Consider the following 26,015-nt stretch of genomic DNA (forward strand, 5'->3'; position numbering starts at 1 on the left):
CCCTAGTCTGGGAACTCCCATATGCCACAGGCGTGGCCCTAAAAAAAAGCAATTAATTAATTAATACTCCTTATGGTAAAATCCAACATTATACAAGAAGAAAAAGTCAAAGTCCTTTTCTCTTCTGATCATCCGAGTTTCATGTGATAGGAATCACAATATGTAAATCCCTTCAAATGTTTTCACTGCAAATATCAATACTTTTTTTGACCACAAATAGAATTATTCTCTAATAATTCTATGTTCTGTATCATATTATTTTCACTTTAACAGGGTTTTTTTGGTTTGTTTTTTTTTTTAACTTCAATGTGTATTGATCTCATTTTTTCCAAGGGTAATGAGCAATCCGTTTATGAATATATCATTGTCTTACCAGTTCCTTATCTGATAGACATTTAGGTTATTTCTAATTTGTCACTGTTACAGATGAAATTGAAATAAATTTTTATATGTGTATATTTGTGCATTTATACAAGTGTATCTATAGTTGAGGATCTTAGATTGTGGTATTGCTTGATCAAGAGTAATGCACATGATTTATTTTCATAAGCATTAACTGAATTTCCTTTCAAAATGGATATAACAGTTTGTGCTCCTACCAGCATATATGAAGGCACTCGTTGATACGTGTTAAATTAAACTATGGTGCAGAGTTCCCTGGTGGCCTAGTGGATTAAGGATCCAGCATCGTCACTGCTATGGCTTGGGTCGCTGCTGTGGCGCAAGTTTGATCCCTGGCCCTGGAACTTCTGCCTGCCCTGAGCACGGCCAAAAAAATAAAATTACACTGCAATGAAATTGAGAGCTGCACTTGTTCCTTTAGTTTTCACAATAAAATTATCCTTTCTGACACCTTAGGCTTAGGAAAATGATTTTTTCTCTGAAGAGAATGTTCCATTTTAGCCATTTGTTGATTATTTGCTGTAATTTTTGTGTGTAAGTAGGGATAGTTATGCAGTTGACCAAGTTTGCGGGTGGTAGGTGATGATGTACTTTGACAGCAATATCTTGTTCATCAGCTGTGTTTCAGGGCCCTGTCTTTAGTGTCTGAAACAAAACCAGCTTTATTCCAGTACTGCCAAGCCTTTCAGAGTCCCTGTTTGACCTTGATTTCAGTGAGGCCCATCAAGGAGGATAACTGCGGGCTAATCACTCACCCACTGTGTTATTACCATTGCAGGGCCTCTAGTCCAGTAAGAGTTGTTTATGAGAAAACAGATTTAGAGAAAAATTTTGTGTTTTCCAATGCTTTTCCTATAAAGAAAAAAGCATACAACACCTAAATCTCTGTCTCAGAAACTTATAATAGAGGAGTTCCTGTCGTGGCTCAGTGGAAACGAATCCGACTAGGAACCATGAGGTTGAAGCTTTGATCCCTGGCCTTACTCAGTGGGTTAAGGATCTGGCCTTGCCCTGAGCTGTTGTATAGCTCTCAGCAATGGCTCAGATCTGGCGTTGTAGGCCGGCAGCTGTAGCTCTGATTAGACCCCTAGCCTGGGAACCTCCATATGCCATGTGTGCGGCCTTAAAAAGCCAAAAAAAGAAAAAAGAAACTTATGATAGAAAATTCATATCCAAGGTAGGCTACAGATCAAAAAAAGTTCAAGTTATATTGGACATGTATAAGCCTCTAGGAACTAAAGGTTCACCTGATGACTGTAGCAGTAAATTATCTTTATATTCCCAGATTATTTTGTTCTGCCAGGAAGCAGTCTTGTAGAACTGAGTTCTTTGGCCTTGTATATTTGTATCCGAGTAAGGGATCACGACCATTTACCCTGTCTACTCCTCTAGGTTTCCACTGCTGTGTTATCTATTACTGCCAAGGCTAAAAAGAAGGAAAAAGAAAAGGAAAAGAAGGAGGAGGAAAAAATGGAAGTGGTAGGTATAATTTAGTGGTCACATGGGTTGATGTAGCTATCTCTGTCATGGTCCAGATTCTTCCTTAGTTGAACATTGCTGTACTTTGCTCTTGGCTTTCTTTAAATAATGATTGTGTTCCAAACATGGGGACTCATATAATTTTAATTGGAAGAGACTTTAGAAATTATGCCCAAGACTTATACCTTCCAAGAATAAAAGGGTGCCTATCAAGAATGGGTTCTTGGGAGTTACTGCTGTGGCACAATGGGATTGGCTGTGTCTTGGGAGTACTGGGATGCAGGTTTGATGCTCGGCTTGGCACAGTGGGTTCAGGATCCGGCATTGCCACAGCTGTGGCTTAGGTCATGACTGTGGCCCAGATCCAGTCCCTGGCCTGGGAATTCTATGTGCCGAGAAGTGGCTAAAAAAGAAAAGGAAAAAAACCAGAATGAGTTCTTGGAGGAAATGACAACTATAAAATGTGTTTTAGAGGGCAGAGTAGGATTTTCAGCAGACAGCAAGACGATGGGAAAAGAAAGGCCCTTTCAGGCAAAGAGAATATTGTTTATTTAAGTATCTCTGCTGATAGAAAAACCTCATTCTTTACAACTGAGTTAAATACCATTTTTACCCTCAAGCAGAGTTATCATCTCTCTTTTCTAAGTCTGGTATCACTTTAGTTCTGCTTATATTATATCTAATCCTAACCACCTTTTGCACCTAGTAATTGCTCAGTAAATTTACTGAACAGTATTCAGTAATGTAGAACATAAGCGAACCTTTACGGGGCTATTTTCTTTTAATTTTCTAGGATGAGGCAGAGAAAAAGGAAGAAAAAGAGAAGAAAAAAGAACCTGAGCCAAACTTCCAGTTATTGGATAACCCAGCCCGAGTTATGCCTGCTCAACTTAAGGTCCTAAGCATGCCAGAGACCTGTAGATACCAGCCTTTCAAACCAGTAAGTTACCAATGGCTCTTACCTATGTATTAGTAAGATGTTAGTGTGTAAGGCAATGGAGTCTTTATAGAGAAAGATAAATCTCCAGAGTATTAGAGAAAGCTCTCTAGTACGAATAAATGTCTTAGCAAAAGAGAACCTTCCCTTCCATTCCATAGAGAATTGGGTGAACTTTTGTGTGTGTGTGTGTAACCCTTCAGACACCTTTTATGTACCAAAGGCTTATGTCATGGACGTTCCTGATAACTGCATAGTGATTAGGACTGTAGATGCTAGAGCCAGACGTCCTGAGTCTGAATGATTCTACCACTTTCGGCCTATGTGACCTTAAACCAGCTACTAATCATCTTTGCCTCAGTCTTCACTGCTGTAAAGTAAGAATTATCATCCCTAATGCATAGGAATGTGGTAAAGATTGAACCAGTTAATACATAAGGATTTAGAGCATTCCATTTTATAATTAGAAAAGGGTCTTAATGCCATTTAATTTATTCTAAGACAGAATGTTTCATGTTAGAAACAAATGCTGATCAGAAACTTGAACATGATAATGTCTTTATTTTCTAGTTTCTTGTATCTAGAAAACCAGAAAGCCATTTGTAGACACATTTAATACATTCAAATCCTGGGCCTATCTGAAATGTCATAGACAAGATTTCTAGATCCATAGAGAAAAATAAACCCGTTCTCATTGACTTGAAGGTAGTTCCTGATGGTGATAACAAACTCTTACCCACAGTTGTGAGTCACGGCCTTACCTGACTAGATTATCAGCTAGAGGAGACAAGGGCAGAGGATGGAAGATCCTGTATTTAGTGACAGAGCTGGAATTGGGCAGAATTGAGTTTATATTTCAGCTTTGCCATTTCTTAGCTGTGTGAGACAGGTCATTTAATTGCCTCATTTTTCAGTTTCCTCATCTATAATAATTGAGATGGTTAACTGCCTACAGCCTAGGAATATTGTAAATATTAAATATGTTGTTATATGTAAAATACCTAAAACAACATCTGGAACCTGGTAAATTCATTAAATACTACTTGGTGGTGGTGACATCTGTGGATAGCAGGCAGTCAGGCCGGGAAAGATGGAATAGCATGAAGGTCTTCTCCCACCTTCTGTTAATCTTGCATCACTAAGGGCTGATACTACTTGGTCTGTTGAGTGAATGAATTTATAAAATCATTAGTGAACACATTAAATGTAGTTGCTGTCTAATCTGCAACCCAGTTCACCTGAGTGACATGTTTACAGAGAATGTATTCTAATAGCATCCTTTAGAAACTGTTCTTGGAAAGGAACAGATCCAGAACAGGTGTATTAGTACAAAACTAGTGATACTTTAGGCGTACAAGACAGCTAGTGATCTTGACAGTTACAAAGAATTAAAGACAGCAGAGTATATGCTCTATGTCTGTCCTGAGACCATATGAAGAGACTGGTTTGTCTCAGGTGGAACTTAAATGACTGCTCAAAATAAGTCAGAATGGGAGTTCCCATTGTGGCTCAGCAGGTTAAGAATCCACCTAGTATCAAGGGTGCAGGTTCCATCCCTGGCCTCGTGCTCGCTTCAGCAGCACATATACTAAAATTGGAACGATACAGAGAAGATTAGCATGGCCCCTGCGCAAGGATGACACGCAGATTTGTGAAGCGTACCATCCCTGGCCTCGCTCAGTGGGTTAAGGATCCGGTGTTGCCGCAAGCCATGGCATAGGTCGCAGATGCATCTCAGATCCTGCGTTGCTGTGGCTGTGGCATAGGCCACCAGCTGCAGCTCTAACTTGACCCCTAGCCCAGGAACTTCCATATGCGGCCCCCCAAAAAAGAAGAAAAAAGTCCGAGGAAGCCATCTGTAATCGTTGTTCATTTATGAGCCAAGAGATTTCCCCTGTCTGTGCCTGGCTGACTCTTCAAGGTATGGCCCAACACATGCATGGCCCCTCAGCAAAGAGACTTGTTGTTCTGGGTACTGAAGGAAATCCCTGTCTAGTCGTTAGCTGTCCAGTCAGGTAACTGAGTAGAAACTCCATGGTCACATGGAACAGAAAATACTATGTAGAAAAGTCACAGAACAGGCAAACAACAATAACAAACCCTGGGGAGCAGTGAGATCTGATATCTAGAGTTGCCGCATTATATTATTTAAATGTCTAGTTTTCAACAGAAAATTACAAAACATTCAAATCAATAAAGTATGAGTCATACGTAGGAAAAAAAGCAATTAATAGAAACTCTGAGGAAGCCTAGACATTAATAGCCAGACTAAATTAGCTAAAATATGTTTAAAGAAGTAAAATAACTATGTCTAAAGAACTAATGAAAAGTATAAGAATGGTGTCTCAACAAATGATGAATATCAGTAAATAGAAATTATTTTTAAAAAATCAAATAGACATCCTGGAATTGAAAAATGCAGTAACCGAAATCTGCCAGAGGATCTTGACAGCTGATTCAAAACAGACTTGAACAAGCTTGAAGATGGGTCATTTGAGAAACAACAAAAAACAAAGGGTGAAGAAAAATGAACAGAGCCTCAGAGACCTGTTCAAAACTATCAGGCATACCAGCAATGGGATGATGGGAGGCCCCCAAAAAGAGAGAAAAGTATAGGAGTGTATTTGGAGAAGTAATGACTGAAAACTTTACAAATTTTATGAATAGCATTGATCTGCATATCCAGGATCTCAGTGAGTCCAAGTAAGATAAAGAGATCCACACCTAGACACATCATATTCACACTGTTGAAAGACAAAGAAGGAACCTTTTTTTAAAATTTAGGTAACGTTGGTTTACAGCAAACGCAGGATTCACGTATACAACACTGTGGTTCACCTTCTGTATACACAGCAGTGTGCTCACCACCAAAAGTCTAATTTCCATCCATCACCATCCAATTGACCCCCCCCCTTGACCCGTTTTACCCTCCCCTACCCCTTTGGAAGTTACTGTTTTCTGGCTCTATGTGTTTGTTTTGTTTTGCTTGCTAATTTGTTTGTTATATTCCGTATATAAATAAAATTATGTGGTATTTGTCTTTCTCCGTCTACCTTAGCATAATATCCTCAAGGTCCATCCATGTTATTTCAAATGGCAAGATTTTTTCCTTTTATGTGACTGAGTAGTATTCCATGGTATGTGTATACCATATCTTCTTTATCCATGCATCTATTTGATGGGCACTTAGGTTATGTCTATATCTTGGCTATTGTAAATAATGTTGCTGTGAAGAGAGGGGTGCATGTATCTTTTCAAATTCGTATTTTCATATTCCCAGAAGTGGAATAGCTAGATCATTTTTTGAAGAATCTGCATACTGTCTTCCATAATGGCTTCACCCACTTATTTTTCCACCAACAATGTACAGGGGTTCTCTTTTCTCCACATCCTCTCAATCACTTCTTATTTGTTGCCTTTTTGATAATAGCTATTCTAATAGGTATGAGGTAATAGCTCATTATGGTTTTGATTGATTTGCATTTCCTTAATAATTTGTGATGTCGAGCATCTTTTCATGTGCCTGTTGGCCATCTGTATGTCTTCTTTGGAAAAATGTCTGTTTAACTCCTCTGCCTATTTTTTAATTGGGCTGTTTGGGGTTTTGTTGCTAATTTGGATATTAATCTTGTTTGATGGGTATATGATTTGCAGACATTTTCTCCCATTTGGTAGGTTGTCTTTTCACTGATGGTTTCCTTTGCTCTGCAGAGGCTTTTTAGTTTGATGGAGTCCCATTTGTTTGTTTTCACTTTTGTTTCCCTTGCCTAGAGAGACAGACCAGAAAGATATTGCTAAGACTCATCAAAGAGCATACTGCCTGTTTTCTTCGGGAAGTTTTCTGGCTCCAGGTCTTACATTCAAGTCTTTAATCCATTTTGAGTTAATTTGGGGGTATGCTATAAGATAGTGATCTAGTTTCCTTCTGTTGCATGTGACTGTCCAGTTTTTCACAGCATCATTTATTGAGGAGACTTTACTTTCTCTTGTATGTTCTTGGCTCCTTTGTTAAAAATTAGTTGTCAGTGGGTTTATTTCTGGATGCTCAGTTTTGTTCCACTGATCTGTGTTTTTGCTTTTCTGCCAGTACCATGCTGCTTTGATTACTGTAGCTTTATAGTATAATTTGAAATCAGGGGTGTGATACCTCCAGCTTTGTTCTTTTTCTCAGAATTTCTTTGGCTATTCTGAGTCTTTTGTATTTCCATTAAAAAATTTGGTATTGGAGTTCCCGTTATGGCACAGTGGTTAACGAATCCGACTAGGAACCATGAGGTTGCGGGTTCGGTCCCCGCCCTTGCTCAGTGGGTTAACAATCCGGCGTTGCTGTGAGCTGTGGTGTAGGTCGCAGACGCAGCTCGGATCCCGCGTTGCTGTGGCTCTGGTGTAGGCCTGTGGCTACAGCTCCAATTCGACCCCTAGCCTGGGAACGTCCACATGCCACGGGAGCGGCCCAAGAAATGGCAAAAAGACCAAAAAAAAAAAAAAAATTGGTATTTTTGTTGTTATTGTTCTGTTTCTGTAAAAGATGTCATTGGGATTGTGATAGGGATTGCACTGGGTCTATGGATTGCTTTAGGTAATATGGACATTTTAATATTTTTAATTCTTCCAATCTATGAGCATGAAATATCTTTCTGTTTCTTTGTGTCTTCAGTTTCTTTCAACAGTGTCCTATACAGTTATTCATATATAGATCTTTCTCCTCTTTGATTAAGTTTATTCCTGGGTATTTTATTCTTTTTGTTGCAATTATAAATGGTTTTGTTTTCTTATTTATTTATTTATTTATTGGTCTTTTTAGGGCCGCACCAACAACATACGTAGGTTCCCAGGCTAGGGGTCGAATTGGAGCTGTAGCCGCCAGCCTGCATCACAACCACAGCAACACCAGATCTGAGCCACATCTGTGACCTACACCACAGTTCCTGGCAACACCAGATCCTTAACCCACTGAGTGAGGCCAGGGATTGAACTTGCATCCTCATGGATGCTAGTCAGATTCATTTCCGCTGAGCAACAATGGGAACTCCTGGGTTTGTTTTCTTAGTTTCTCTTTTTGCTACTTTGCTGTTAGTGTATAGAAATGCAACAGATTTGACAAAGAGAGAATCCTGAGAGCAACAGGAGTTACACAACTCATCATCCTGTACCAGGATCCCCAGTAAGATCAATAGCTGATTTGTCATTAGAAACCATGGAGGCCGGAAGGCAGAAGGGTGATATATTCAGAGTGCTGAAAGGAAAGACTCAACCAAGAATGCTGTATCCAGCAAAAATGAAGGCAAAGTTAAGACATTCACAGATATAAACTATAAGAGAATTAGTTGCTAGCCAACCTGCCATACAAGATACTAAAGTGAACTTAGTTTTTGTTTTTTGGGGGGGTTTTTTGCCATTTCTTGGGCCGCTCCCACGGCATATGGAGGTTCCCAGGCTTGGGTGTCACTGCTATGGCATGGCTTTGATCCCTGGCCCCTGGCCCAGGATCTTCCATACACCACGGGTGCGGCAAAGAAAGGAAAGGGGAAGAGGGAGAGACAACTGTATGAAACAATTATAGATTGGTGTTGATATGTACGCACTATATAAAAATGTAATTTGTAGAAGTTCCCTTTGTGGCTCAGTGGTAATGAACCCAACTAGCATACATGAGGATGCGGGTTCAATCCTGGCCTTACTTAGTGGGTTAAGGATCCCGAGTTGCTGTGGCTGTGGTGTAGTCCAGCAGCTGCAGCTCTGACTTGACCCCTAGCCTAGGAATTTCCATATGCCACAAGTGCAGTCCTAATGTAATTTGCATTAAAATATGTTTTAGTCTGTTGTGACTGCTGTAAAAAATTGCCACCTGCCACTTAAGATGGGGTGGCTTAAACAAACATTTAATGCTCACAGCTCTGAGACTAGAAGTCCAAGATCAGGGTGCCTGCATGAGCAAGTCCCTGGTAAAGGACCTCATCCAAGCCTACAGACAGCCCTCTTCTCATTATGTCCTGACATACCATAACGAAGAGAAGCTAGCTCTCGTCATGTCTCTTCTTGGTTTTTTCCTTTTTCTGTTTTCTTTCTGGCCGAACCCCAAGGCATGAGGAAGTTCCCAGGCCAGGTGTTGAACAACCACGCCACAGCAGTGACAATACCAGATCCTTAACCCACTGAGTATCTCTTTTTTCTTTTTTGGCTGCACCCAGGGCATGTGTAAGTTCCTGGGCCAAGGATCAAATCTGAGCTGCAGGTGCAGTAACACCAGATCCTTAACCCACTGTGCCAGAATGAGGCTCAAAACTGCACCACCACAGATTCTTATTTTTTCCATTATAGTTGATTTACATTGTTCTGCACAGCACTGACCCAGTCACACATACATATATATACGCATTCTTTTTCTCACATTATCCTCCATTGTGCTCCATCACAAGTGACTAGATATAGTTCCCCTGTGCTGTACAGCAGGATCTCATTGCTTATCCATATTCCAAAGGCAATGGAAACTCCTTTTCTTAAAAGGGCACTAATTCCATTCCTGAGGGTTTCACCCTCATCACCTAATTGCATCCTGAAGACCTACTTTCTCATACAGTCACTTTGGTGGGGGGAGTGGAATGGCGGGGCGGGGGGCGCGACACGCAAACAAATAGGCATGTTTGGCACATACTTGAACTGTACAGAATCATGTCTGGCACATAATGTGTATACTACATGCTAGTTATTGTTATAATTATTCTTATGTATGGTAAATAAATTCTTACCTGTTTAATCAAAAAAAAAAAAGAGTGAAGGGAGAAGACTCAAATTACTAAAATCAGGAAACAAAGAGGGGACATTACTACCAACCTGAGAGAAATAAAAGTACTATGAGAGAATACTGTGAATAACTGTATTTCAACAAACTAGGTAATCTAAATGCAGTAAATTCTTAGAAAGACACAAACTGCTATAACTGACTGAAGAAGAAATAGAAAATCTGAATTGACGTATAGCAAGAGATTGGATTAATGCTCAGAAAACTACAAAGAAAGGCCCAGGACCAGATGGCTTCACTGGATAATTCTTCCAAATGTTTAAAGAGAAATTAGCACTGATCCTTTACAAACTCCTCTAGAAAAATAGAAGAGGGTCTATACTTCCAAACATATTCTGTGAGGCCAGTATTACTGTGAAAGTAAAACTAGGCAAAGGCATAAGAAAAAAAGAATAGAGCAGTAATTAACATTCATGAATTAGAATATTTAATATTATTTAAGATGGCAGTACTCCCCAATTTGATCTATACATTCAACACAATCCTTATCAAAATCCCAGCCAACATTTTTTTGTATAAATTGACACCCTGATCCTAAAATTCATATGGAAATGCATGGGACCCAGAATAGCCAAAACAAAGTTGAAAAAGAAGAACAAAGTTGGGAGAATCACACTTCCCAGTTTCAAAACTTACTACAAAGTTACAGTAATCAAAGCTGTGGTATTGGCATAAGGATAGACATCCAGATAATTGGATTTAAACTGAGAATCCAAAAGTAAACCCATGCATTTGTGGTCAGTTGATATTCTATTTTTGGCTACATCTGTGGCATGCAGAAGTTCCCAGACCAGGGATCGAACCAATGCCACAGCAGTGACCTGAGCCACAGCAGTGACAGTGACAGATCTTTAACCCACTAGGCCACCGGGGAACTCCCAATTAATTTTTTTTAATAAAATTATAGTTGGTTTACAGTGTTGTGCTAGTTTCAGGGTCTGGTAACACGATTCAGTTATACACTATATATACATATTTTCTTATTCAGATTCTTCCCCATTATAGGTTATTAGAAAATATTAAGTATATATGTAGTTCCCTGTGCTATAATTTTATATATTTTATGTATTTTATATATCGTAGTGTGTTTCTATTAATCCTAAACTCCTAATTTATCCTTCCCCTACCTTTTTTCCCTTTGGTAACCATAAGTTTGCTTTCTTCATCTCTGAGTCTACTTCTGTTTTTTAAAGAAGTTCATTTGTCTCATTTTTTTTAGATTCCACATATGACATTTATCTTTGTCTGACTGACTTTGTATGATAATGTCTAGGTCCATCCATGTTGCTGCAAATGACATTATTTCATTCTTCTTTATGGATGAGTAACATTCCGTTACGTTTATTTACATATACACACACCACATATTTATCCCTTTATCTGTCAGTGAGCATTTAGGTTGCTTCCATGTTTTGAATGTTGTAAATATTGCTGCTGTGAATATTGGGGTGTTTGTATCTTTTCAAGTTAGAGTTTTTGTTTTTTCTGGACACATGCCCAGGAGTGGGATTACTGGGTCATAGGGTAACTCTACTTTTAGTTTTTTAAGGAACCTCTATGGTGTTCTCCGTAGTGGCTGTACCAGTTTACATTCACACCAACAGTGTAGGAGGGTTCCCAGTTCTCCACACCCTCTCTAGCATGTATTATTTTGTAGACTTTTTGGTGATGGCCATTCTGACTGGTGTGAGGTAATAACTCATATTTTTGATTTGCATTTCTCTAATAATTAGCATTGTTGAGCATTTTTCCATGCATCTCTTAGCCATCTGTATGTCTAAATTGGAGAAGTGTCTATATAAGCTTTCTCGCCATTTTCTGATTTGGTTATTTGGGGGTTTTTATATTAAGCTGTGTATACTGTTTGTATATTTTCAAAATCAATCCCTTGTTGGTCACATCATTTATAAGTATTTTCTCCCATTCCATGTATTGTCTTTTCGTTTTGTCTGTGGTTTCCTTTGCTATGTAAAAGCTTTTCAGTTTAATTAGGTCCCCTTTTTTGCTTTTGTCTCCATTAGCCTAGGAGAGGAATCTAAAAAAAAAAATACGTTGCTGCAATTTATGTCAAAGAGTATTCTGCTTATTTTCTCCTAGGAGTTTTGTAGTATCTGGCCTTACATTAGGTCTTTAATCCATTTTGAGGTCAACTGATTTTTGACAAGGATGCTAAGAGTGGGATAGTCTTTTTAAGAAATGGTGCTTAGGGAGTCCTGTCATGGCTCAGCAGAAACGAATCTGACTAGTATCCATGAGACTCAAGTTCGATCCCTGGCCTCACTCAGTGGGTTAAGGATCTGGGAATGCCATGAGCTATCGTGTAGGTTGCAGACATGGCTCAGATCCCACGTTGCTGTGGCTCTGGTGTAGGCTGGTGGCTATAGCTCCAATTCGACACCTAGCCTGAGAACCTCCCTAAAAAGACAAAAATAAATAAATAAATAAAAGAAATGGTGCTTAGACAACTGCTTATCCATCTGCAAAAGAATTAAGTTGGATCCCTCCCTTATATATAAAAATTAATTGAAAACGGATCAAAGATGTAAATGTAAAAGCTAACACTATAAAAACCCTAGAAGAAAACTATATGTAAATCTTTGCCGTACTGGTTTAAGCAAGTTTTCTTATGTGTAATAGCTAAAGTACAAGCAACCCCCCAAAAAGATAAATTGAACTACATCAAATTAAAAACATTTGTGTTGCAAAAGACACTATCAAGAAAAGATAAACGAAAAAGGAGTTTCCACTGTGATGCAGCAGGTTATGAACCAACATAGTGTCCATGAGGATGTAGGGTCGATTCCTGTTGAGGATCTGGCATCACTGTGGTTGTACATAGGCCTCAGCCACAGCTCCAATTCGACCCCTAGCCCAGGAATTTTCATATGCCCCAGGTGCAGCCATAAAAAAGAAAAAGAAAGTGGAAGGAAAATCCATAGAATAGAAAATATTTTCAGATCACATATCTGATAAGAGACTTCAGATTTTTTAAAACTCTTGAAACTCAACGATTAAAAAAAACCCTATTTTTTAAGCAGGAAAGGATTTGAATAGGAATTTCTCTAAAGAAGACTACAGGTGGCCAAAAGCATATGAAAAGATGCCCACATCATTCGTTATTAGGGAAATGTAAATCAAAACCAGAGATTAAAGTTAACGAGGATGGGAAGAAATTGGAACCCTCACATAGTACTGGCAGGAATGTAAACTTTTAGAGCTTCTATGTAAACCAGTTTGGCAGTTTCTCAAAAAGTTAAATGTGGACTTATCTTAGGACCCAGCAATTCCACTCCTCAGTATATGCCCAAGAGAATGAATACTGTCCACACAAACACTTAACATGCTAATGTTTACATTGGCTTTATACATAATAACAAAAAGAATAGAAACAAGTCACATGTCCATTCAGTTGTACATGGATGAACAAAATGCAGAATGTGCAGTGGAATATTATTCAGCCAAAAAAGGAAATGCCATACTAATATATGCTGCAGCATCATGCTAAGTGAAAAATGCCAGACACAGAAGGCCACACATTATGTGATCATGTTTACTGGAGATGTCCAGAGACAGAGCCATAAAGACAGAAGTTGCTTTAGTTGTTGCAGAGGTCTGGGAGGTTAGAGTGACTGCCAATGGTGCAGGGTTTCCTTTAGATTGACGAACATGTTCTTGATTAGATAGTGGAGGTGGTTGCCTGATTTTGTGAACATACTCAAAACTCACTGAATTATATACTTTAGAAGAGCTTATGTTGGAGTTCCCGTTGTGGCTCAGTGGTTAACGAATTCAACTAGGAACCATGAGGTTTGTGGCTTCAATCCCTGGCCTTGATCGGTGTGTTAAGGATCCGACGTTGCCGTGAGCTGTGGTGTAGGTTGTAGATGTGGCTTGCATCCCGTGTTGCTGTGGCTGTGGCATAGGCTGGCGGCTACAGCTCCGATTAGACCCCTAGCCTGGGAACCTCCATATGCCGTGGGAACGGCCCTAGAAAAGGCAAAAAGGAAACACACACACACACACACATAAAAGAGCTTATGTTATGTGAATTATATTTCAATTTAAAAAAAGAAAGAGGCATTCTCATTATGGCTCAGCAGTCAAGGAACCCGACTAGGGTCCATGAGGATGGCGGGTTTGATCCCTGGCCTCACTCAGTGGAGTAAGGATCCGGCAATGCCGTGAGCTGTGGTGTAGGTCACAGACGTGGCTCGGATCTGGTGTTGCTACAGCTGTGGTGTAGGCTGGCGGTTGCAGCTCCAATTGGACTCCTAACCTGGGAACCTCCATATGCCACAGGTATGGCCCTAAAAAGCAAAAAATAAAAATTTTTTAAAAATTGTTTTAAAGTAAAAAAAGAAAGAAAAGACTGCCTCTGTGTGTGTGCCTTGAAGAAAGGGGTGCCCCCTGACCCATTCCCTCCAGTGCCCTCAATGGCAGGGTCATCAGACCCTTCCTCAGGCATTGCATTTAAAAGGGGCAACTTTAGTTTGAAAATGAGTTGCTTTCCTACTGTTTCTTGTCCATTTTAAAAGATTTCCTATAGAGTGTGTGGATCATTTGGCAACAGGAAGTGTCCCATTGCCCCTGTTTTCCGTTTTCACGAGCCTTCTCAGAAAATAGACTGTCTCGTATCTTATTCTCTGCTTAAAGCGTATGAACTTTCCCTCTAACATATAAGGCACTAATAAATCTAAACCATGTCGCTATAGAAAGCTCTTTCCAAATGTTGATTTCATTGTAGGATTTGGGTTGGCTCATGCCAGTTAAGCATGAAATAGTGTAGTTATAACCTGGAGCCACATATTTCCAAAATAAAGAAGCACTTTTGTAAACATGGGTATTTTCTGTTCAGAGAAGGAGTCCTCTCCATTTGGTCCTTTCGAAGGTTCAAATGAACTTTGAGGCCCTGGGGTACTAGGGAGTGGTCATGTTACCCTGCTCTTCGGTGAGTGTGGGTAGTAAAGGCACGGTCCATTCATAACATGGCCTTTCTTCAAGAAAAGCACACTTTTCAAGGGAAAGGGTTATAGATTAACGTGTATGAATATATGTGTATTGAGGGGAAATAGTTTAGAAATTCACAAAGGCACACCAGTTTTATAGCATGGCAGGGCAGTGTTCTGATGAGTAAAAATTAGATTAGGTTGAACTGCAGAGATGCTTACACATATGTGAATCATTTGACTAATATGCTTGTGCTTCTTTTCCTTCCCAGTAATGTGCTTTGGTAAAAATATGTTTTTTCCAGCTGTGCTCTGCCACTGTTGACTGATTTAATTATAGAGAGCAGCTTTCCATTTCCTTTGACACAAGCAAGCAAATAGAATAAGATTAGCACACCAGAGATGGGCGAACGGTTTGGCGTTTGAACTTACCTTGTGCTAATACGTTTGGGAGAGGGCTTAATAGAATTGCTCCTCACTCCACCTCCCTTGCTTCCTATCTAGTTCTTCACTGACTTACATCACAAGGATTTGTAACTTAAAGTGAAAAACACTCAGATATCTGCAATATTTATATTGTCCTATCATTCTGAAATTGCTGGAGAAAAATTGGCTTTTCATTTGTAGATTGTCTCTTGTGTCCAAAATGGTCGTTTTCTCACAAATGATAAAGTATCTATTAGGCTAGTGTGTCTCAAACTTTAACATGCATACAGATTACCTGGGGATCTTGTTAAATACAAGATCTAAAGTAGAGGGGGGTTTTCTGCATTTCTCACGGGTTTCCAAGGTAATAATGATGCTGCTGACCCAGGACCACGCGTTGAGTAGCAAGGCTTTAAAGTACCTTCTTTGGTTAAGTCACTGGTGTGCCATCACACAGGCACAAGTGTCCAGGTTTACTAACTTGTCCAGGAAGGTTAGTTCCATCCCAGCGTTTTTTGGGGGTTTTTTTGGGTTTTTGTTTCGTTTTGTTTGTTTGTTTGGTTTTGCTTTTTTAGGGCCGAATCTGTGGCATATGGAGGTTCACAGGTTAGGGACCAAATTGGAGCTGCAGCTGCCGGCCTCCACCACAGCCACAGCAATGCCAGATCCGAGCTGTGTCTGCAACCTACTCCGCAGCTCACGACAACGCCAGATCCTTAACCCACTGAGCAAAAGCCAGGAATGGAACCCTCATCCTCATGAATACTAGTCGGGTTCATTACCGCTGAGCCACAGTGGGAACTCCCTGTCCCAGTTCTTTACTTCTCAGTCGTTCCAGAAGCCTTAAGGTTCCATTTAACAAATCTGCACTCTGGATTCTGGGGCTGTCTGGCAATATGAGTGGCACTTGTTCTTCTTCCTCCCTCGCCCTGTTCCTAGCTGTCCATTGGCGGCATCATCATTCTGAAGGATACCAGTGAAGACATTGAAGAGCTGGTGGAGCCTGTGGCAGCCCATGGCCCGAAAATCGAGGAGGAGGAGCAAGAGCCAGAACCCCCAGAACCATTTGAGTATATTGACGACTGAGGACCAGAGGTGTGTATATGGAACAGAATTGTGTTTCGAGGAAATCTCTTTGTCGATACTTCACAAATGTTTTGTGGGATGTGGTCTCACTTTTTCCCTTTTGTGCTCAATCCTTACTGACCTAAACGGTATTAAAACGTCCCCTTTTTTGACCTCTTCCTGCGTATGTGACCACCGATTCCTTTTTCTTTCTTCTTTGACTTTCTACCCTCTAGTGTTCTACCAGCGCTTTTCAAAGTGACCAAATTGCAAACTGTTTTCAGAGATCCATGAAGAAATAGGGCGCTTGCTCCAGAATGTAACTCTACTCAGTGCTTCTCTCATCATGAAAGCCTTGCTACCCCCTAACCTCAACAATGTCAGCTGGACCAACAGTCTGCTTCATGATGGAGTTGATTTACATTTTGTCAGAAGCTCCTTCCTGTGATCAGTTATGGTCTGTGGCTGGCACAGTCCATAGATGACACTTGGAGTAGCACACGCTGATTCTTTTCTCTCTCTTTCCTTCGGCAGTACTTTGGGCACTAAAAGCCTTAACATTCATTTATTCATTGAAGCTATTGAACATCTAATATGTAAAAGACATGGTGCTTATAGGTACTTTGGGGTCTTAAGTTAAATTGCAACACAAAGCTTTGTCTAATTGAAAAAGATGATCATTATTATGCCAGTGTCCTAACAATGTTGAAGGGGTTTTTAATGCAAATGCTTGGAATAATCTCATTTTATGAAATAGTGATTCTCTTTCCACCATTTTTTTCAAGTGGTCATCACAGATTTGAAGATAACATAAACTATATAATCAAGATTCTCTAATCCTACCCTAGTACAAATACATTGTCAAACAAATATGAATTTATTCTTTAAAGAAAGTAAGGACAGTATCATTTGTTATGTTATGACAACAGAAAAAAAATTTTTTTTTTTGTCTCTTTATGGCCACTCCTGTGGCATATGGAGTTTCCCAGGCTAGGGGTCTAACCGGAGCTGTAGCCGATGGCCTACACCACAGCTACAGCAACACAAGATCCGAGCAGCATCTGTGACCTACGCCACAGCTCACGGCAGCGCTGGATTCTTAACCCACTGAGCAAGGCCAGGGATCGAACTTGTGTCCTCATGGATGCTAGTCAGATTCGTTTCCACTGAGCCACAACGTGAACTCCCAGAAAAATGTTTTAAATGTTAGATTGCAAATCTAGCACCATGAGTGTTACCACATTAGTAGCAATTAATGAAAGCTTTATAGAAATCTCCAATAAATATTAATACAGAAACCCTGACATTGGTGGAAAAATCTATTCAAGACTCTGAGAGACAGTTTGGAGATTTAGAACTTCCCTGCCTCTGGCTTTAGAAAATTACCTTTCAGCTCTAGATGGTTTCCTGAGCTTTACCCAAGCAGCACATGGCAGTATTAATACCGTGAGCTCTCAGTCTGTGTGCATAACTGAACTCACATTAGCCCCCTTTAGCCTTTCGCATGCCTTACTGAAGACCCCCAATTAAATCTTTCAGGGCCGTTAACTCCGAGATGACCTAGAGTTTTCAGTTAGAAACTAGATTCCTATTAGGTAAAGGGTAAAACCAGTCCAATAAGAATTTGAAATCTTTAGTCTGTGTGAGCATAAACCGGCATATTAGGACTGTAGTCAAGAGTTGGGGCTAGTTTTAGATTTCAACAGCTAGTAGTTTTTGTTTTGTTTTGATTTTTTTTTTAATGTTTTTAAAATAAGGAATAACCCTAGCTTCTCCCTCTTCTCCCCCCCACCCCCACCCCAGGATCTCATTGCTCATCTGAAGATTTTACAGCCTTGTATTGGAAATGCCTGTGAGGAAATTCGTGCTGAGACCTGCTATTCACTGCATGTATCATCGCCTCCGTGCTGACCTTGTCTCTAAGTCTTTGGTTGAAGAGAAAATATATGACTATTTAGTGTGCTCTTTCACACGACTTGGTTTTCAAATAAATATATTAAAATCTCCAGATGGACCAGGACTTGTTTTTCAGCCTGGATTTTGAATAAATGGATTTAATAATACTCTCTTCCTCCCAACATGAAATGCCTGAACCCAGAGAGCTAACCCTTGATTGCTAGCTTAAATATGCATGACTTTAATACCGTTGAAAGAGTTAAACTATTTTATAGATTATTTGAAAAATAATGGAAAAAATAAGAAAGAAAAACCACCACCCTTGTTTATTACTCTTAAGAATTCTCGGGGTGGGGGTGGGGGGCATTGGTTGGTTTTGTTTGGGGCCACACCCAGGGCATGTGGAAGCTCCCCAGGCCAGGGATGAACCTGAAGGCTACTGCAGTGACAATGCCAGATCCTTAATCTACTCAAGGAAACGCCATCTTTGCTGGTTTATTTTTTTAATGAGATTGAGGATGTGGGGTGCCATCACTTACTGAAAAAGTCTCTTTAATGCTTTGAGGAAAGTGTCTTTTTAGGCAGCTTTTTTTTTTTTTTTTAATCTTTTCTTATTGTTTCCTGTGTTTGATCCCGCTCAGGACAATAGATATGTTATTTCATTTTAGCTGCACTATGTTCTAAGGATACCCACTTTGATATTACTAAGATGATAATGCCTATGCCTGTCCCTCTGCCCACTAATCTTGTCACCTTTCTTAGTCCCATTAATAATAATCTTATCACCTTAGTAAAAAAAAAAAAAAAAAGTTATTTCATTTTATTTAGCCACATGATCTAATAATGTACCCTTTTTTTTTTTTTCCTTTTCTGACTTTCTTTCATGATTTTTTAAATTCAGGTATAATTTAATGTAATAAAAAATGCAGGCATTTGGTTGTGTAGGGCTTTTTGCGACTTGGCCTTCAACTGTTAAAAGTAGGTAGTTTCCAGCATTCATTCATTCAAAAGAATGGTTCTTTACTCCTAACTTGATTCTTCCACTTCCTAATTTGAGATAGAGCCCTCCAGAAGTTCCCTGGTGGCTTAGTGGGTAAGGATTCACTGCTGTGGCTTGGGTGCTGCTACGGTACAGGTTCAATCCCTAGCCCAGAAATTTCTACATGCCATAGGCACAGCCAAGAGATAGAAAGATACAGCCTCCCAGGTCTGAAAAGTAAACTATTCTTCAAGGAAACAAACTCCTGGATAGATCAGCTCTATCCATTCATCTACCACAGCTTTGTTGTTAGGTCCAGGTCTAAAGGTTACTGATCCCAAAGGGTGGTTCCACTTGTTGGTTAATTTCATTATATCTCCTCCTTTGTAAATTCCTTGTTTCCTCAATATCAGATGATTCTATAAAAGAGATTATCTCATTTCCTAGCCTCTCATTAGCTGGGTCCTTCCTGTTCAAGCTTTTAACATTGCTTGCATTTCAGACAGAGTTATCACTAACATTTCCCTTAATATATGAAATGTTTAAAAAAACAGAAGTCTCTCAATGATGTCACTGTCCAAAATTGAGTCATCTGGGAGAAATGGTACAGTCACTGGTCTCTGGCCAAAGTGAATAAATCCATTCTAAAAGAGGAGACTGAACTTCAGGGAGAAATCAGCACTAGTTCCTGGTAAGCAGTTCAATTCATAATGTACGCCTTGGTCTTAAATCTTTTTAAAATACAAGCTGTTAGAGTCAGATGGCCACTTGGGTCAGAGTATGATAAGATTGTGTCTTTTCCTGCCTTTGTTTCCTAGGAGATTTCCTCAGATAGGCATGGCACTGAGAGAACTAAGGAGCCAAAAACATCTGAAGTGAAATAGCATAGGGTGAAATAAAGTCATCTATGAAGACACGATGGGAGCTAGAACTGACACATTCGGCGAAGAGGCAGAAGGGGGCGTGACAGCACTTACTCCCAGGAGGGGTCATTCACCTGGCCCACTGTATCGGAGTTGAGGGCAAGAGGGGCGCCATCCACCCAACCACTCTCTGCGCTGCCTCACAGGCCCTTAAAACACTATATATAAGCCCAGCTCACCCAGCCTCCTCTACTCCTTGGGGCAAGCGACAACCCCTGCTCCTGGTGAGCCACACCAGAAGCCCAGAAAGGCTTCACCCTGACTCAAGGTTTAGCCTCTCAAATCATCTCTCCAGTTCATCCGCCCTCTTTCCCCACTCTTCACTAACCCTATAGCTCAAGCGTGTAACTGCTGCTGCCTCCTTCTCCCAATTGATCTAAATTGCAAATCAGGAGTTGCCGTTGGGGTACAGTGGTTAACGAATCCAATTAGGAGCCATAAGGTTGCGGGTTCGATCCCTGGCCTTGCTCAGTGGGTTAAGGATCTGGTGTTGCCATGAGCTGTGGTGTAGTTCGCAGACGCAGCTCAGATACCGCGTTGCTGTGGCTGTGGCGTAGGCCAGCGGCTACAGTTCCGATTAGACCCCTAGCCTGGGAATCTCCATATGCTGCAGGAATGGCCCTAAAATAAGACCCCCAAAAAAAATTTTTTTTAAATAAATTGCAAATCATATGAGTCTCCTACTTGAAATCTCTCAGTGGTCTTTGTTGAGTAATGTCCAGATTCTTTTCTGTAAACTGTATATAGTTAGACAAGGCGCTAGCTGCTGCTCCGCTCTGCAGCCTGCCCTCTCTTCACTCCTCCCATCTCACACACAGGACCACTTTCACAGCCTTCAAAGATCCAGGCTTGCTTTCATCTCCTGGCCTTGGCACAAACCATTCCCTCTGCCTGAAGTGCCTCCTCTCTTTACCCCAGACTCTCCCTCAAGGTCTGGAAAATTTACCAGTTCTTTAGGTCTCAATTTAAAGAGACTTCCTCTAAGGTACCCTCCCTCGTTTCCCCACCAGAGCTGGGCTAGGTCCTCTGGGCTTCCCCAGCGCCCAGTATTACCTCCAAGCATCCTTACCACCCATATTATTTATTGCCTCGTTGGCTTGCCTCTCTCCCCCCACATTTGCCTTGCTCGGCATTGCAGCCCTAATACACGGTGTCTGATTACATATCCTCTGACTTGTGTATTGTGAGAATGGTGAGTGGCACAACTGAGCATTAACAGAACAATTGGGACACTCCAGGAGCACATGGGATTAATTCATCTGTCTTGGAGCTGCCCTGCTCAGGGCCCTAAATGGCTTCTGAATTATCTCCTGCCATTACTAAACGGTCCTGAGAACAATTTTTCAATTAGTTGTACCCTTGGAGAATGAACCTGGGCTTTTCCTTGTGTGCAGGTGCAAGATGGGGTGTCTGAAACCTGTAACTGGACTGTGATGATGGGAAGAAATGAGCTTGGGAGAGAAGCTTTTGTGGCTTTGTCTCTGTCCTCTCCCCAACTTTATCTCCATCCTGAATGACTCAACACTTCGGCTTTCCACAGAAAATCCCTCAGATGGCACTTAGCTTGATTGTTTCCAGAGCTCAAGCTGCTTTTTCCACCCTCTCACTTTTCACAGGAATTGGAAAGGAGGACCCTTCCAAACCCAACTGCATAGTGGGAAGATCGGGGACTCTGCCCTCAGACTTTGTTTCAGATCCTGAGCTTGTGCCTTAGTGGCTTCCTCATTTGTACAAAGGAAATAATGTTTACCTTGAGGTTGTCATGGGAATTAAATGGTAATGGCTAATTATTACATGTTTACTACGTGCCAGACACTAAGAGTCGCATGTACGGGCTTACTCCTCACCCCGTGAGATAGGCACTATTATCTTGAGATAATCTGGCTAGGTTAACCTAGCACTTAAGCAGCCAGTCACCACATTTTGAGTCAGAATGGAATGGCCGAAGCCCTCATTTCACACATGAGGACACGCATAAGAGTGAAGCGACTTGTTCAACATCGAGAACCATTTTTACAGTTGTGTTTCCAGCTCAGCTTTCCATGAAACTAGTCTCTGGCTTGTTAGTTCTCTGGGCTTCTTCGATCCGAAGGGCAACAGGCCTCCAAATAGCCCTTTCTCTGCGTATTATGCATCCTTAATCTGCTCCAAGTTTGTGTCTTCCTCCACACTCCTAAGCCTGAGCGGCTTTTCAGAAAGGGATTGCCAACCAAAGCATTATTTCCAGATAACCATAACCTCTGCAACACAGCCCTCTGCTGATGGGCATTTTCCGTCCGTTTGCTGGGATCCAGGCCGTTCCTTTGGTGCATGCACTCAGTGATTTCCAAGGCAGTGAGCTATTTATTTACAATAAAATTGCATCCGGGAGATAATTACCTTCAAAGATCTTGGGCATTTCACAGAGCTGGGGCTTGGCAATAGCTAGACAGAGAGAATTTCCCATCAAGTCCTATTCCCACGACCTGCTGTGAGCAGCCTCTGACTCGTGCCATGATCTCTCAGAAGCCCTGATTCATGTTGCAAAGATTAAGAGGTTTGCAAGCATCCAAGGCTTTTTCCTTATGCTGGGTATGAACATAGCGTGTTCCTTCCTTGGTTCCTGGCAGGGGTGTTCACTTACAGCTCACCGCCAGCCCCAGTAATCAATCCCTCCTCCCAGCAGCTCCCACCATGTAGAACACAGGGCTGGCAGGCGATTTGTTGTTCTCCGGTGGTTTCCTGTGATTACAGGATTTTTATTTCCCAGCCAGTTTATAAATAAGCTCCTTAACGGCAAGTCCCGAAGTATCCTCCAAAGTCCCTGTCACAGTGTTTGAGACATAATGCCTACTGGATTTCAATTAAATAATTGGGCAGTCTGGTCATACATTTGATCCTGATTTATTTTTCTCCATGGCACTTACGAATACCTTGCATATCATAAGTTTCCTTTTTGTCTGTTTCCCCTGCTTAGCATGTAAACTTTATGAGGACAAGGAGTTTGGTTTTGATGACCGCTGTGTTGCTAGTCCCTAGAGCAGCTCCTGGCTCATCGGAGGCACCCAGTAAGTATTAGATGGACAGATGGATGGGCGGACAGATGGCTGGACTGATGACAGAGCAAGCATTTATTTAGCTCCTGTGTGCCAGGCATTCGTTCAGTATTTTATTCCCATTACTCTTTTTAATCCTCAATTCTATTGTGAGCTAAATATATTATCTCCGTTTTACGGAAAATGAGACTGAGAGGGAACGAGGGTGCATAGTTATGAAACTGGAATTCAAACCCTGGGTGTCTCCAACTACAAAACTATTTATTTTGCTTTTGCTTTTGCTTATTTTAGCCACGGTGACTCCCATCTGGAGTCCAGCTCAGAAATCAGCCAGTTTAGCCGGCACTCGGGTGGTCCCGTTAAAGGTGATCCTGAGACCACACGAAGAAACCCTGTCCTACCCAAAGCTGCCTCCAGACCTGAATCCCCTTGCAGTTTAGACCAGGTTTAGAAACGACGATAGTGAGGAGCCCAGAACCCTTCCGACAGCACAGCCATCAGCAAGAGCTCTCCTTAGAAGACAGAAGTCTCCGGGGTGAGGCAGGACCTCACTGCTGATGCGTGTGAACATACCTGGAGGCAGAGGTTTCCCCACAGGAAAGGTCCTCAGAAACCAAATCAGTGGACAAGTGGCAGAAAGGGGGAGTGCTGTCCTGGGGGGGCCCGTGTCGGGTCTGGCTTTGTGGTACATGGATGCATGGCACCAGGCCTGCTGGCTTCCTTATCTCCAGGCTCCCCTCACTCACCTTGGAGACTGATGTTTACCGTCAAAAAGGACTTTGCTCTTGTCTAGCTCTGGGCAGCAGCCCATTTGCTCTCTTTCCCAGGGCCCTGCAGCGGACATACCAAGGAGCCCAGAGGCCAAGAGAGCCAGCGGGGGCAGCCACGATGCACCACTTAACCCTGAGAGCACCCCACCGTGGCCCCTGTCCTGAGACGCTCTGGGGCTTGCAGTGACCCAGGGGGATCCACACACATGGCTTTGCCTGAACAGACAGTGCCCGTGAGTGGATGTCATCCAGAGTCCCCACCCTGCAAACTCCAGACCTCAAGGCAGCCCCGCGGTGGCCTGGACCCAGGCGCCCCAGCATCAGTGTTCTAAAGAGACCTGTGTTCAGACAGTCCAGCAACCCCTCAGCCAGCGGCGGGGGTGGGGGTGGGGGAGTGGGGGGTAGGGACCACACTCCAGGGTTGGAAGGATGGCAGGCAAGGCCGAATTTCCCATGGGCAGGCAAAAGAGCACTCAGGAGCCAGCAGAACAGGGCCCAGGAAAAAATAATTCTATTTTTCTTAAAATAATTTGATCAACATATATTTGTAATTGAAATAGGCTTTATGGGGAAAATGAACAGGTGGCTAGACTTCCTTACATTTATTCAGTGGCTTAGAAATGTTCTCATTTGTAATGGGAGCAACAGGCGCGGGTAGCAGAGGCACCGTAATCTTTTTAGTGATTCGAGTCTTTAAAGTCCTAATCCATCCCAGACAGGGCCCCCTGATCTGTGCTTAGTCCCTCGACATCCTCAAGCCACTGGCTCAGGACAAAGTCACCCTCTGGCAGTGGAGCTGATTCTAGGAAGGAGAATGGAAAAGCATCGAATCCAGAGGGAAAGTCGGTGTGACCGGCCAGCTTGGTTTAAACTGTGGATATTCAGGGAGTTCCCGTTGTGGCGCAGCAGAAACGTGTCCAACTAGGAACCAAGGGGTTGTAGATTTGATCTCTGGCCTCACTCAGTAGGTTAAGGATCCGGCATTGCCGTGAGCTGTGGTGTAGGTTGCAGATGTGGCTCGGATCTGGCCTTGCTGTGGCGGTGGTGTAGGCCAGCGGCAACAGCTCCAATTAGCCCCCTAGCCTGGGAACTTCCATATGCCACGTGTGTGGCCCTAAAAAGCAAAAAATAAATAAATAAATAAAATAAACTGTGAACATTCAGGAGTTCCCATTGCGCCTCACTAGTAAGAACCCAACTAGTATCCATGAGAATGGGGGTTCAATCCCTGGCCTCGCTCAGTGGGTTAACGATCCACTGTTGTCGTGAGCTGTGTTGTGGTTTGCAGATGCAGCTCCAATTTGACCCCTTTCCCGGGAATTTCCATATGCCATAGATGGGGCCTTAAAAGGAAAAAAAATAAACTATGGACGTTCAATCCTCAGACAACTGGATTTAGCTCATATTTCTCCACCACATCAGAGAAGGTCTGAGGCGCTCATTCACTCACATGGTACTCACCCATTCTCCAGGGAGCTTCTAGAGCGTTTGCAGACTGGCCACCATTCGCATTCCTTCTGGTAACGTCTGTACCTTCATTTTTCCTGTGGGAACTGGTGACCTCCTGGCTCAGCCCAGACGTCGCCAGCCCACCCCATCCACGGGCCATGGTGACTGCTTCAGGGAAGGGCATGCGGCCCATCAGGCCAACCCCAGCCAGCGAGACCAATTCCAGGACATCTGTTCCAATGGGAACCACTCTTCCACTTCTGATGAGGCCTGAGGCTGAGTATGGAGCCTGAATATGATGCCAAACTAGAGGGACCTGAGCTCAGAGGCGGATCCAAACGGCCTTACGCAAGCTCCGAGTCCAGCTGTACCTCCAGACCATAAAGTTCCATCAGTAGCACGTTCTTGTCTCTGCTTAAGCAAAACGAGCCACTCGGAGATGAATTTCTGGCATTCGACACCAAAAGACCACTTCAAGAGGAGCCACTGAAGAGGGGTGCTATGGGCTAAACTGGGTCCCCTCAAAGTTCATATGCTGATGTCCTAACCTCCGGGACCAGAGAATCTGACTGTATGTGGAGATTGGGCCTGTCAAAATGCAGTCCTTTGGGTGGGCCCTAATCCGACATGCCTGGTATCCTTATAAGAGGAGATGAGGACGCAGACAGCACACAGCCAAGGGGCGACCACGTGAAGACAGAGCAAGAGGGCGGCCATCTGCAAGCTGAGAGAGGCTTCAGAAGAAACCAAACCTGCCAACACCTTGACCTTGGACTTTTAGCCTCTAGAACTGTGATAACATAAATGTCTTTATTTTCTTTTTTCTTTTCTTTTTTTTTTTTTTTGTCATTTTAGGGCCGCACCTGCAGCATATGGAGGTTCCCAGGCTAGGGGTCCAACTGGAGC

At 42.1% G+C, this 26,015-nt stretch overlaps 1 protein-coding gene, 1 long non-coding RNA gene and 1 other non-coding gene across 4 annotated transcripts in view; all 3 read left to right on the plus strand.

Moving 5' to 3' along the window:
- The window catches only part of PSMD1 (proteasome 26S subunit, non-ATPase 1), a 104,597-nt gene extending 86,532 nt beyond the window's left edge, over positions 1 to 18,065 (plus strand). Inside the window, exons 22-25 of one of the 2 annotated variants that reach the window (XM_001925902.8) lie at positions 1,795 to 1,881; positions 2,675 to 2,821; positions 15,932 to 16,087; positions 17,861 to 18,065. In XM_001925902.8, the coding sequence (XP_001925937.3) occupies positions 1,795 to 1,881; positions 2,675 to 2,821; positions 15,932 to 16,078 (381 nt within the window). In that variant the 3' untranslated portion in view covers positions 16,079 to 16,087; positions 17,861 to 18,065. Of the gene's footprint in view, positions 1 to 1,794; positions 1,882 to 2,674; positions 2,822 to 15,931; positions 16,088 to 17,178 lie in introns of both variants that reach the window. The other variant, XR_014830192.1, reaches the window with a different exon arrangement.
- LOC146396190 (uncharacterized) lies at positions 3,981 to 9,620 on the plus strand. The gene is made up of 2 exons (XR_014830229.1): positions 3,981 to 7,156; positions 7,679 to 9,620. It is a non-coding gene; the product is annotated as an uncharacterized LOC146396190 (long non-coding RNA).
- On the plus strand, positions 4,383 to 4,489 carry LOC146396191 (U6 spliceosomal RNA). The gene has a single exon (XR_014830650.1). It is a non-coding gene; the product is annotated as a U6 spliceosomal RNA (small nuclear RNA).
- Positions 18,066 to 26,015: the final 7,950 nt, after the last annotated feature.

Source organism: Sus scrofa, chromosome 15 (assembly GCF_054392235.1).
Source record: "Sus scrofa isolate SSC_HxYL_T2T_F1_AM1 chromosome 15, Sscrofa_HxYL_maternal_Yorkshire_Landrace_v2.0, whole genome shotgun sequence".
Lineage (NCBI taxonomy): Eukaryota > Metazoa > Chordata > Mammalia > Artiodactyla > Suidae > Sus > Sus scrofa.